We start from the raw sequence: 13,020 nt of genomic DNA on the forward strand, positions 1-13,020 counted from the left end.
CCTACCAGAGTCAGGTGACTCTGCCTCATACTTGGCACTGTTCGTACAGATTAATCAGGGGGAGAGCATCATACATGCCCTGAAATATGTATCTGATGACATGAAGACTCACAAGAGCCCTGCCCTGAAGACTTAGAGTGGTCCAATACAAAGCGGCCCCTAACCATTGTCTGCCCCTAAATCAGGTGTCAGCCCTTCCCCAAACCAGCCACAAAAAAAGAAGCCAGCTCTCCTTGAATTTAAGGGCGGGAAATGGAGAGTGGAGAATCAGGGGAATGTTTCCAATCTGGTGATTGATGACACAGCTGAAGCAGGTGGCTTACATACTTATATATAAATGTGTCAACATGACATCACAAATCAAGGGCAAAATTAGCTCCATTTCACTAAATAACTGTAAGAAATTTGGTCTGGTGTTCAATTACATGGTCATTGTGGAGATAATCAGTAGTAGGGATGTCAAAGTTCAGGTACTGTGTAAAGTGCCAATCATATTCACTAACAAAACAGATGACCACCATATTTACATGAGCAAGAATTCTCCAGATAGTGAGATGGTCACTGCCAAATCTTCTGAGATCAATGTCTTCATTCCTACAGAAGGCAGTGACTTGAATGAATTTCTCATTCCTGAGCAGTTCAAGACTCTGTGGAATGGGAAGAAGTTGGTGACCACAGTGACAGAAGTGGCTGGATAAGCAAAGTGCCACTGGGGGATTATTCCCCCAACAGCAGTCTTCTGGGAAGAATGAAACAGTCCCCAGGAAATAACAACTCAAAAAGTTCACACAAGTAAATCTTTTCCTAACAATAAGCATGAAGGTACCAGAAGCTGGGGTGATTCCAGCTGGATCTTCTAACCAAAGTCATTTTTCACTCTTGACGAGTGAGGCAAGGCCTGCACTGGACCAAAGGCGGCAGCTCAGCCACCTAACATTCCAAGCAAAATTGTTTCCTATATGTTTCCTGTTATTCTGCATTAAATCCTGTTTCCACCTGAACCTGAGATAGGAGCTTCTCCTGTACCAGGTGCTGTGGCAATGCCCTGCACCCAGACCTATTAAAGGACTCTTCAACCCTTTCTTTCTCTGGGCTCTGTGCCCAGCAACTTCCTACTGAAATGACTTAAAAATAAAAAAAAAGAAAGGAAAAAAATCACCACAGCATTCCAAAGAATCCAGCACTCCTCCTGACTCCCATGTTAGGTGCCTGCCATCCATCCTCACTGTCTCCCTTGCCCTGTTGGCTCAATAGCTTTGGCTTCCGTCCGGGCACTTGAGAAAGGGACTAAAATCTCCACAGCAAGCCGGTTTTAGGTCTTATGTAAGACTCTGGCACAGCGTTGCTAATGCAGATTTCAGTTTTTCCCTCTAGGACAAACATATACCAAAATATGCAGCTTTTCTTGGTGGGAAAAGAGATTGTCCTGTGACTCTACCCATTTCCAGAGGCCTGTGAAAATAAACATTTTTGTACTTTTATACAAAAAAACCCAGAAAAAATTGATACCAAAAGTGAAAGTAAATATTCCATTTATTAAGCAAGCATTTAAATACTGGTTTAGTATTTACCATGTTCCAGGCTGTATTTGGGCAGTTGGAATAATTCAGCAAAGATCTCTGTCTGTGTGGCACTGAAGTACACGTGTGGGAAGAAAGGTAATACACAGGAATAGTAAATTTATACACTATGTATAAAGATTTTACACATTCCTGGAGGTGAAGTAGGCAGTGGGCTCTAACATTAAATAGGGTGATAAAAGGCAACCTCACTGAGTAGATCAGAAGTAGGTAAAGACTCAAGAAGCCGTGGGAGTTGGTCATGCCGATATGTAGGTACAAAGCTCCGCCTGGGTTGGCACCTAGTCCCAAACCCCATGGTAGGAGAATGCCCACCATGACCAAGGACTATCAAGAGAAACAGACTCTGTAAGGGAGTGCTGGGGATGGAGACTGTAAAAAGAGATATGGTCAGAAGTTGTAGACAGACAGATTGATGGATAGTTAATCATATTCTAGCCATTAATCTACTTTCTTGAACTACTCTAGTGTATTCTTTCCTTTATGGTTTCATGGTAATGACATAAAAGACAGGTGACTAGACAGTTTAACCATTTAATTAGCATAGCTAGGAAATAATTTTTCAGACATTGCACAATGCCACGATCCACACATTAGGCACTAAGCCTCTCATGTTTGTTTAAATCCTCAGTTGGACTGGTGTTTACCACCGGGAGAAAATTCTAAAGCCATGCACCTTTTATTGACAATATTTAGGGATATTTCCTTTCTGAAACTGGGTCTTTAACTTTCTATTTAAGAATTAGATTAACAAAAAGAGGTTGTCAGAAATAATATTACATAAGGTCTTTTTTTCTAGTTTATTTAGAAAGTTACAGAGGTAGAAGAAGTGAGCCATTGAAGAAATGAGCTCAAGAAACAAATTACAGAAGCAAAAGGAGTGCTCTTGGAGTTTAGCAGAGAGAGAGAGAAACAGAGAGAGAGAAAGTGCTTGGAGAGATAAAAAGGAGGAGAGGTCAGGGTGCTCTTTGCAGAGAGAGAGAGAGCAAGCCTCCAGGTTGGATGGGGGAAGGGAAAGGCACAGGTGTGTTCTGTAGAAAGAACCACTTACATAGTTAGTCTTATAGGTGAGATGGATAGATGCCTTCATCACAAATGACCTCCCAGCTATGAAAATTGGAAACAGTGGAAATACTCCAGTTTTAAGGTGAACTCCATTGTATTTAAGCTCAAAATATGAGGACCTAAGTCCCTGGAGCAGAAGGAACTCGACATATACAGTATGCCAAGATGACAGCTGCAGGAAAACTGGAGGCATGGAAGTGTTACACTTGTTTAATACTTTACTTAGCCTAGAGCAAGGATAACCACAAACTCTATGAAATTTTATTTGTGTCCACATACTTACATTAATTTTCTTTTAATCTCTGTATGCCCCAGGAAATATTTCAGTTGAATTTTACTGTTATTGTAAGAAATCAAAAACTCTGCAATCCAGTCTCATTTATTTTAAGCTTTTCATAGTTATTTCCAAATCCTAAATGATTTTAAGAGCAAGAATTTATCTTGCATTTACTTCTTTGATATGTGAGTATAAAAATGACATGGGTTAATGGGTTCGGTGAACTTCAATGTAATTCTGGTATTAGGCATTTTCATCTAATGGGTTACTCAATCATTAATTTGTTAAACACTTACTTATCTAACTCATGTTAGGTATCCAGCTCTATACACATACAACAAATAAATCGTTACTTTCAGAGGTAGTAGGTGTAGTGTCTGCAAAAGAAACTCTGTGATCAGATATTCTGGGTTCAATACTCTGCATTCTTTAGCTGTGTCTCCTTAAGTAAGTTAATTAACCTCTCTCTGCCTCAGTTACTCTGTGACAAAAATGGGAGTCGATAACAACACCTGCCATGTTGTGTAACTCTGAGGAATAAAAAAATGAGCCATATAAAGGACCTGTCATCTAGGAACAATGCCACGAATATGCACTATCTTTATTATATTCCTATGTGTACATTTAAAAGTATCCTGTGATATAGTTATGATATCACTTAGGAAATATGGGATGATTTTTCATTTTTAAAATGAAAGATCTTTAGCAATGAAAAATGACAAAATCTCTGGTGAGAAATGGTGAAATCTCTAATGGCTATCTCAGTTTTTGAAAAGGGAGATGAAGAGCATTTTCAAACTCCCAGTGAGCGGATCACAGACACCATGGTACAGAGTTTCAAAGATGATTAGAATAAGTTTGAAAAGAATGTTTTATGTTTGATAAACTCTAAAATTTTCCAACAGGTACACTACAGATGTCTCTGTGACATTATTTCAACCTAGTATAAGAAAAAATATTTTCCAATATACTGACTGTAAGAGAGATAAACAACTCACAAAGGTATTTAAACTATGTTTATTAACGTCAAAGGAAAACTGGAAATCATATGTAAGAGTGAATCCTTACCGTTTTTAAGCAGCTGTGAGAGTTTCTGAATTTCTAAGTCTGTCCTCTAAACCTGTGTTTAGTCACAAATCTCATACTAGCCAAAAAATCCTAAGTAGGGCTGAGGTTAGAAATCCATATATATGGAATATATATATGTGTGTGTATATATATATATATATATATAAATTTTTTAATAGCAAGGTAATTTAAACTTAACACTGAATTTAAAGTGTGAAGCAAGCTGATAGATGAAAACGGAGATATCGAGGTTAAGAAAAAGAGAATTTAGGAACCAAAGAAGGATGGCAATAGGTATAACAAACTATTTAAACTTGTCACTTTTTTAAACTTCTTGAGTAGGTACATCAGTCCGGGAAGCCATCCAAGATAGAACGATGCCCAGTGAGATCCAATAAGAGAGCCGGTCTTCTTGTTTCTAATGCACAGATACTAGAATTTAAAGCTCTACAGAGATTACCCAGCACCACGCTCTCTATCCTCCCACCTCTACATTATTTTCTTGATAGATACACCAAAACTCAGAGTTCAACACTGTTCTGATCCTCCAAAAGTGTGCATTTCTCCCCGACATGATGCCCCTGTTTAAGCAGAAATGCGGTGGTAAGGAGAAGGGAGGCCAGAACTGTTTTACATACTTCTCAGTCTTTCGGTCCCTGTACCAGAGCTGCAAAATAACCTTACAACAGCAAGAACAAGGCAACATGTCTTAATTTGCCTAAAGAAATAATTCAAAAAGCAGATAGAGTAGAGCAATTAAAAGGTCATTTTCATTTCAGCTCAATGTGGGAAGAAGTATTTGATTTTAATATGTAATGCAATTACTGCAAGAATTGAATTAATCCAGGTAAAATACTTGGAGCAGTCCTTGCCATGTAGAGAACAACCAAAAAATAATAGTTGCTTTCATAACAGTAGTAATAATTAGTCTTTAATTTGAATATCAACAAAAGCAGTGACAGCTTAAGCTACTACTAAAACTTAGTGCATATTGCCCTGGCCAAATACCTCAGTAGGTTAGAGTTGTGGTTCCCATACACCAAAGTTGCAGGTTCAATCCCCTGTCAGGGTACATACAAAAATCAACCAATGAATGCATATGTAAGTGGAACAACAAATTGATGTTTCTTTCTCTCTCTCTAAAAAGATCAATAAAAATTAGTGCATATTGGGGTTAACTATGAATGAGGCTCTGAGATGTGATTTATGTAGATTTTTTTCATTTATTTCTACAGATTAGCTCAGTTCCGCAGCTAAGGAAGCTGGGACATAAAATGTTATGTAAAACTCCAAAAGTTATACAGCTTTTCAGACAATGATTTGTAACAGAACTACTGAAATACTTTGGTAAAAGAAAGGTAGTCCTGGATTGCAAACGCACTGATCAGAGTTTGAGAGCCAAATCTGCCCCTCGTAAGTTAGGTCCCCTGCTGCCTGCCCCTACATTTGTCAAATTAAGAGGCTGGGCTACAAATTATTTAAAGCCCCATCTAGTTCTTTCTCGTGCCTCCATATTTAAGGCTAAACATAAAAACGGCCACGATTATTTGAGTACTTTAAAATTTTAATTTTTGGTTTTATCCAGGTAAGTCATGACTACTTTCTACATTTAAGAAAAGTTGTCACAATGAAATCTCCACTGTACTGGAAATACAATGTGTACTCTATCTGTTCATTTTATGATTTTCCATATTGGACAAGTAAATCTAGGGACTGTATTTCTGATTTTTTGTTTACAAGGAAGCAGGGGAAATTCTTCTGACATGATAGCAACTTGGGAGGAGATGATAACCTTTATGAAGAGAAGATCTCCCCTCTGTATATGTTTCAGAGGGACACAGAGGCCCTCACACGCTGGCCTGGTTACAGGTGTGTTCTCACTGAGGCCTGAGTGCTGTGCTGCAAGAGGCCTACAGTAGGGAATTCACTTTTTTTTTCAGTTAATAGGTTTTTCCCCTAAACCCTTACTAAACTTTCTTAATTTAGCACACTGTAGAACATATGCTTTTGGGGTTTTTTACCTATAATTTATAGCATTTTTGTTTGACCTCATGTGCTTAATTTCAATTAACACAAGCCATTTATAATCTTTAGTGAGAAAATATGTATAGTAAGGGAAAGACATTTTCCTCAACCTATCCCCAACATATTTTTAAACCTGATTTTCTCAAGACTTGCTAGATCTTGAGAATATCTAAGAATATTATATTCTTAAATATATGTATTTAAGAATAAATAAGTGGGCCCTGGCTGGTGTAGCTCAGTAGATTGAGTGCAGGCCTGCAAACCACACGATTGAGGTTCCATTTCCAGTCAGGGCACATGCCTGAGTTGCAGGCCACTTCCCAGCAGGGGACGCACTAGAGGCAACCATACATTGATGTTTCTCTCCCTCTCTCCTTCCCTTCCCCTCTAAAGATAAATAAATAAAATCTTTAAAAAAAGAATAAATAAGTGGGTTATATGACAGTTAAAATTTTATAACCCTAGTATTAATTTTAGTAGTAAACCAGTATACATATATATTCACACATATATAAGTAATTTTACTGTTCTTGTCTACCTCAAGTCTTTGAGTCAGGCTGTCTCAGTGAATATAGTTGAAATAACCATTGTCTTTTGAGCTATTTTAATATGTTTTAATGGATATTACACAAAATATAAAAATGCTAAGTCTTTTTCCATTAAAACATGTGAACATTGTGTCTACGGCCATACCACCCTGATGCGCCCGATCTCGTCCAAAAATGTGAAGGTTGTTTGGCGTACATGTAAGTGGACACAAAGAAGGGGTTGGGTCCCTTTGAGATTAATGATTGTCTCGAAAATATTTCTTGTCTAACTATTTTTGCTTATTCATTGGGGGATCTTTTAGTCTGATCTTTCAAAGCAAATTAACCAAGTTACTATCAGTAAGAGTCAGCAAAAATCATGACTGCTGTCGTTTTCCCAGCAGGAGCTGGAAGTCACAGCAGGCACTTTCCCCTACCAGCTTTCCCCACTTGGGCCACCTGGCTTCCGACCGAAGGCTCAGTCCTAATCTAGTACTCAGAGTAATTTCTGCTATCAGTTAAGGGCTTATATCTCCCAGGTCATACCTCAATAATTCTCAGTGAAGCTCATATCCTGGATCATTTGACTTCTCCAGTAAGATACATTCCTGCCTGAGGCCCTGTTACCATGAAGAACCCTTTTATATCATTATTTTTCCTCATAAGACTCCCAAATTCCTGCTGTCAAGATTCTCTGATTCAGTTTTTCAACTTCAAGATTGGTCTTTCAATAATTCAGTGCCCAAACTATGACCAAGCTTTTTACATAGTTTATACAATATATTGTATCTACCCTGTTGGTCTGATCCTTCAGTCCCTATTTCACCCAGGTGAGTATGCTTTTATCTCAAAGTCCTGACACCCAGCTCCTCTTGATCTCTGTTGCCTTGAAGAAGCATCATGACTTATGTCTGAGACCCATGTTACAAGTGATTTGTGTCCATAAGTACAAAACATATGAAACATTTTTACTGTTATGAATTTAAAGAACCCTGTGTAAGGATGAATGGATTAACTTGGTATCCAGGTTCTTAAAATATTGGTTTAAGTTTTACTTTTGTACTTACTAGCTCTGGTTCTCAGAATTTAAATTTTGTAAGCTTTAATTTTCTCCTTTGAAAAATGTTTAAAATACTTTGACTTCTGCTTCTATTTATGAAGGAGTAGTGTCTAGACAACTTGCCCTCTGTTGTAATAATTAGAAAACTGGCAGAAAACATATTAAACAGTTCTCATATATTAAAAATAAAATAGACAAGTAAGGACATAGTGCTTGAGAAAAGAGAAAGAGAGTCTTACAATACTTGGATTTCTGCCTGGAGATAGTTTTTGGACCATGGTGAATGGAGGAATAGTCCACACAGAACATCAGGGTCTTTAATTTTGTAGTTGAGGAGACAAAGACCTGAGTTCAGAGAGACCAAGGCAGCTAGAATTGTGGGGTAGATGACCAGAAACACACAGAGGGAAATACACAGAGAAAGAGCTCTGATGTGTTTTCCCGAGAGTTTTGTTCGAATGGCAATCTTGAGAGGGTGGGTTTGGGGAGAGAGAGGAAGGGAAAGAGAGAGACACTTTGTTGTGCCACAAGCACTTTCTACAATAGGCTTGCTATGAAAGAGAGGAACTCTTCTTCCATTTAAATTAAGCATCTTGTTCACTGGGGACTCTTAGTGTGGAAAGTAGTTACAATAACAGAAGAGGCAGAAAGTCCTTTTTCAGGAGATAATATCCTGCATGTTTCCTAGCCAGTGGCCAGTGCTGCCAAGGCTGAGGCTGCTTTATCGTCTTTCCTTACATTTGGGCCCCATGTGTCAGCACCAGTGCGACGGAGTCAGAGTGTGCTAACACCCTGTGGCGTGTCCACACTGCTTTGGTTTTACACTACAGCTTTTAGACTGTAATTTTCCCAAGGGGCAGGTAATCATTACTAAAGCAAATGCTTTATATTGTGTTTTTATTTATGGCCTGAAAATTTAGCAAGAAATTGCTTATACCAACTTTGAAAACTTACGCAGCTATAGATATTGACATATGTGTGAGATAGTCATCTATATTCAGGTCTCCTTTGTTTAATGAGTTATTTTTTCCATTTTTTCACACTAGTCCTAATTATTAAACTTCTTTGCCAAGGTTAATATATTCCGTTGTTTTCTTTCAGGGTTTGAACCTGAAGAGACTGGAGGCGGTACAAGGAGGGAGAGAGGTAAGACAGTCTGAGGGAGAGGGAGAGGGAGGAAGAGGAAATGGTGCCAGTGTTTGCAGTGATGTGGTTGGTGAAGGTGACGTGGTGATGAGGACGGTGACCAGGATGACAAGGATGATGGTGATGTCGGTGGGAATGTGGTGAGAGGAATTTTATGTACATACATGCCATTCTGACCAAAGCGCATTTTACACGTATTTATGTAAATGTGTCATTTGTGCTCGTTTCTCTGAAACTGAAGAAAATAATCTTCTTCTGGCTAGGCAGGCTCTTTCCATTAAAATGGGCTTTTACAGCAGTCAGGGCCACTGGAGAGGGCAGAAAAAACATTACATACAATATTGAAAATGATTTACTGAGAAGTTAGCAAAGTTCTAACAATGGAAACGCTTCATGACATCTGGGATTCTTCATTGTCCTATCCGAGGCGGTTGGCATGTGTTACTAGGCCGTTCTGTGCTATTGACAGTGTGAGGTTGTTCTGGTTAAACTAGGGGTTTCGAAACTTTAATTAGCGTTTATCCCAGATGCTTTACATAAAAGGGTAACTTTCAATAACACCAAACATAGTTCCATGTTATTTACAGGATGTGTATTATTATTTTCTCATTCTAATGTGTAGACTTCACTATGATAAAAATTATTTTCCTGCTAAATTTTGTACTTTATTCTGTGATTTAGGCTATTGGAAGTAATGGAATGGTAAAATATTTAATTCAGTAAATCAGTATTTTCTTATTTCCAAAGACATAATTTTATTTTTGATAATAGTTATATAATAATACTTGGGGGTGAAGCCCCCCAATATTATACTTTATACTTTGTCTTACAAAATGATAAGATAAATCTTACTTTCCTCCTCATCTGGGGCATCTCTTTTGTAAAAATAGTTTTGTTCTGTATTAAATGTGTAGCATTTAATTCCTTTCTTGCTGTTAAAATTTCCAGTTGTGTGTCTTTAATATTTGGCATTTTAGTTTCTAGTAAACTTGTCATTTATTATACTTGTCACAAGAGTCTAGTAATAGTAAACTCTTCTAATTATGAACTATTTTCCATTCAAATAAATCTTTTCCTTTTGAGGGACATCTAGTAGTTGGCTCATAATATTGGTGGAAGAGCTAAAGAAGATAAATCCGTAGATAATTTCCACACAGTAGGTGGTGACCACATGAGGATATGGTCATGGGTGCTGCAGAATAGGGAGGAATGACTTCTGTAACGGAGACTTCAGAGCTTTTTACAGTGTTGTGAGGGTAGCTGCTTTCATTCAGATGTGGCCAGATGGGTCTACTTAGAGAGAAAACTTATTTCATCACCTCCTAAGTGAAAGTTCACAGCCAAGCAGTACTGCCACAGTTTATTTCTGCTGATTCCATGCCTTTCAGGATGTATGGTTTAGAGCTATCCAGCTTCTCACTGCTGTGTTCTAGTCCAATGGCAACTATGTCCAAAGAAGAAAAACTTAAAGCCATATATCTATGTAATGACATTACTATATAATAGCAATATTCTTTATTTGTTTTATTAAGGTTTGTCAGTGTTTCATGATAATGTTAAAAGTCTAATGACTGGTTTTAACTGAAAATTTTAAAATTTTATTCCTTATTTTTTCAATTCCTCTGATTTTATTTTTATTTTAAATGCACTTATGATTAAGGAACATGCTGATAATATGTTTTAAAATTAAAAAATATTTTTTGGAACTATTTTACGGTTTGTGTGAAGGTCAAAATTTTAATAACCTAGTATTCAATATGTTGAGGGAAAATCTTGATTCAGGCCCTCTCTCCGAGGTTAGTTGAATAGCTATGAAGCTAAGATCAGTAAGCTGATAATAGCCCGGTAATGTTGTTTTCAGCTGATGCACTCAATTCATGAATAAAACTAAATGTCAGCTATTAGAAGAATAAAAAAAAAAACACTTCCTCTCTAGGCAACACTGTGTTTCTTGGTCATATTCTTTTGTACTTCTCACTCACCTTAGTTATAAAGCTTAATGTGTTCTGTGGTAAGAAATTTTAGGGATGTAGCTATTAGGTGAAATATGTTGTGAAAAATGTTCTGCGCGCTCTCAGTGGTACATGATCTGCACACAAAGAGCAGTTACTGTCTCAAGTTTCCTGATCTCTCTTGTTTAAGAGACATGACATGCATCTCTATGACTCCTGTTTGCTGTGTTTTATATGCGTACATTACAGATACGAATAATATACCTCTGATTATGTTAAATTAAAATGTGTAGATTTAGAAAATTCTTACTCAAAACATCTTATTAGAAGTTCTCATCTTACTGCGGTTATGATTGATGACAATGTAATGACAATGATTACTCCGTAAGATGAATTAATTTGTCTTAGTTCAAATGACAGATATTCCCAACAGGTGGTGATGAAAGTAATACTAAGGGCCTTTTACCAAATATTTATAGGAGGGTTTCATAAGTGTCATTTAAAATGTTCCATTTACTTATTTGAGGTAATGACAACATTTAGAGTATGGAAAACTGAAGCAGTCCATTATATGCTATTTAGATAGGTCTTAGATACTATTAAAAGGTTAATTGTGAGTCGGGAAGGCCAGATTTAAGCACTATGTGCTGTACAAAAATACAAATTAAGAAGTGATTATAAGTTACTTTTCTGAAGGAAATAGAGATGGGTAGCATCTAAATTGCTTGTATTATTGTGAAATATTTGAAAATATGCATTGATTATACTTAAAATTTTACATTAGTATTTTTGCATATTTCTACATGCACACCACATATAAATTAAGAGGGTTGATCATAATAGTAACAAGGTTGTTAAAATGAAAAATTATTGAAATGATGTACAAAATGTGGTCAAGCAATATTTCTATTTGGTTATAAAGAAACATTTGGCCAACAGTGGGATTTGAAGCTCATAGAAAATTTCAGTGAAAACTGATTGGGTCTGACACATCAATTATTTTGTTTTCAAGGAATTTTTGTTTTTCCATATAATACTTTTATAATTAAATTTGATTAAAATTAAGTTACTATCATCTTTCTTAACCAGTTGTATAGTTTATTTTTATTTTCAATAGTATCATATTTTCCAAAGCACAGTTTTTGTTGACATAGTAAGATTTATTTGTGCATGTGGGTGTGGGTATGTGTGCCTGCCTGTGTACACAATTTGAATGGCAAATTGTCTCCATCTCCACCCTACCTCAATAATACTTAACCACCCATTGTCTGGATATTTTAGATCTCAAGTCTAAGTACACGTAGTGTGTGGCTTTACATCATGAACAAAGAAAACTAATTATTATCGTTGGACGTATAAATCAGGGTTGAACATTTAATCTCAGAAATTGTGCTGAATATGGTAAGCTAGTGTGAGACACTACAGTTAGTGGAACTTTTGGATTACAGCCCTGTTGTTGAAGTTACATAGCCTCCAGAATGATAAACACAGTGGAAATAGAGTGCGCATATGTAAGGATCAGGAATCACTCCTATATCATTGTAAAGCTTGTATCTACCAAAGTTATGAGCAAAGTAAGCAGAAATCATGTTGCCAATCTTTAGCTGGAATTCTGAAAGCAAGATTAATTAGCAGTACATATGAACATTTAAAAAATAATTTTATACTCATAAAACAGATTGTAGTTGTGCTACTCAAACATTTGTAAGAAAATGAACACATTTGATAATTTCCAGAAGCATTACTTAGAAATATGACCAACACACATTATGGATACATTAGAAAAAAGTCCCTATTATGGTTTGGACAGTTTTAGTTGATTATATTTGACAATGCCAATGATATTTTTAAAAAATATCACTTTTACTTGGGGGATTGCAAGTACAAATACATAAATTCTAATAGACTCATAGTTAGGAAATAGTAGACATTTCCAATTATTAAAATAGCTGATTTATGAATGTGTCATCCTCAAGAAAATCATGAGAATGTCTTGCAGTCTATCTCCTTTGTAGTCCAGAATGCTTCACTAACTTTCTCTGTTGGATTACAGTGTTCCCAATCCTCTACTTTCTTTGCCAAATACTATAAATAGGAAATTATAACTGATATGAACTTTTAGTACATTAAGAAACATAATTAGAAGTATTTGAAAGAGATAAATTAAAAATCCAATGTTTAGTTCAATGTTATTTTCACATTCCTCATTTATATATATATATATGCATTGATCATTTAAAATAATTATTCAAGATTTTAATTTGTGTAAAGTATCACTTGAGCATATGATATTCCTAAAGAGAGTAATTAATGTATTTCA

The 13,020-nt window shown here is 36.3% G+C and overlaps 1 protein-coding gene across 4 annotated transcripts in view; it reads left to right on the forward strand.

The window, feature by feature from the left end:
• CCSER1 (coiled-coil serine rich protein 1) overlaps positions 1 to 13,020 on the forward strand; it is a 1,291,789-nt gene that overhangs the window by 853,847 nt on the left and 424,922 nt on the right. For all 4 annotated transcript variants that reach the window (XM_053666405.1, XM_053666408.1, XM_053666406.1 and 1 more), the window contains exon 10: positions 8,704 to 8,748. In XM_053666405.1, the coding sequence (XP_053522380.1) occupies positions 8,704 to 8,748 (45 nt within the window). The remainder of the gene's footprint in view (positions 1 to 8,703; positions 8,749 to 13,020) is intronic.

The sequence above is a fragment of the Artibeus jamaicensis genome, unplaced genomic scaffold (assembly GCF_021234435.1).
Source record: "Artibeus jamaicensis isolate MK-2021 breed Jamaican fruit bat unplaced genomic scaffold, CSHL_Jam_final contig_452, whole genome shotgun sequence".
Taxonomy (NCBI): domain Eukaryota; kingdom Metazoa; phylum Chordata; class Mammalia; order Chiroptera; family Phyllostomidae; genus Artibeus; species Artibeus jamaicensis.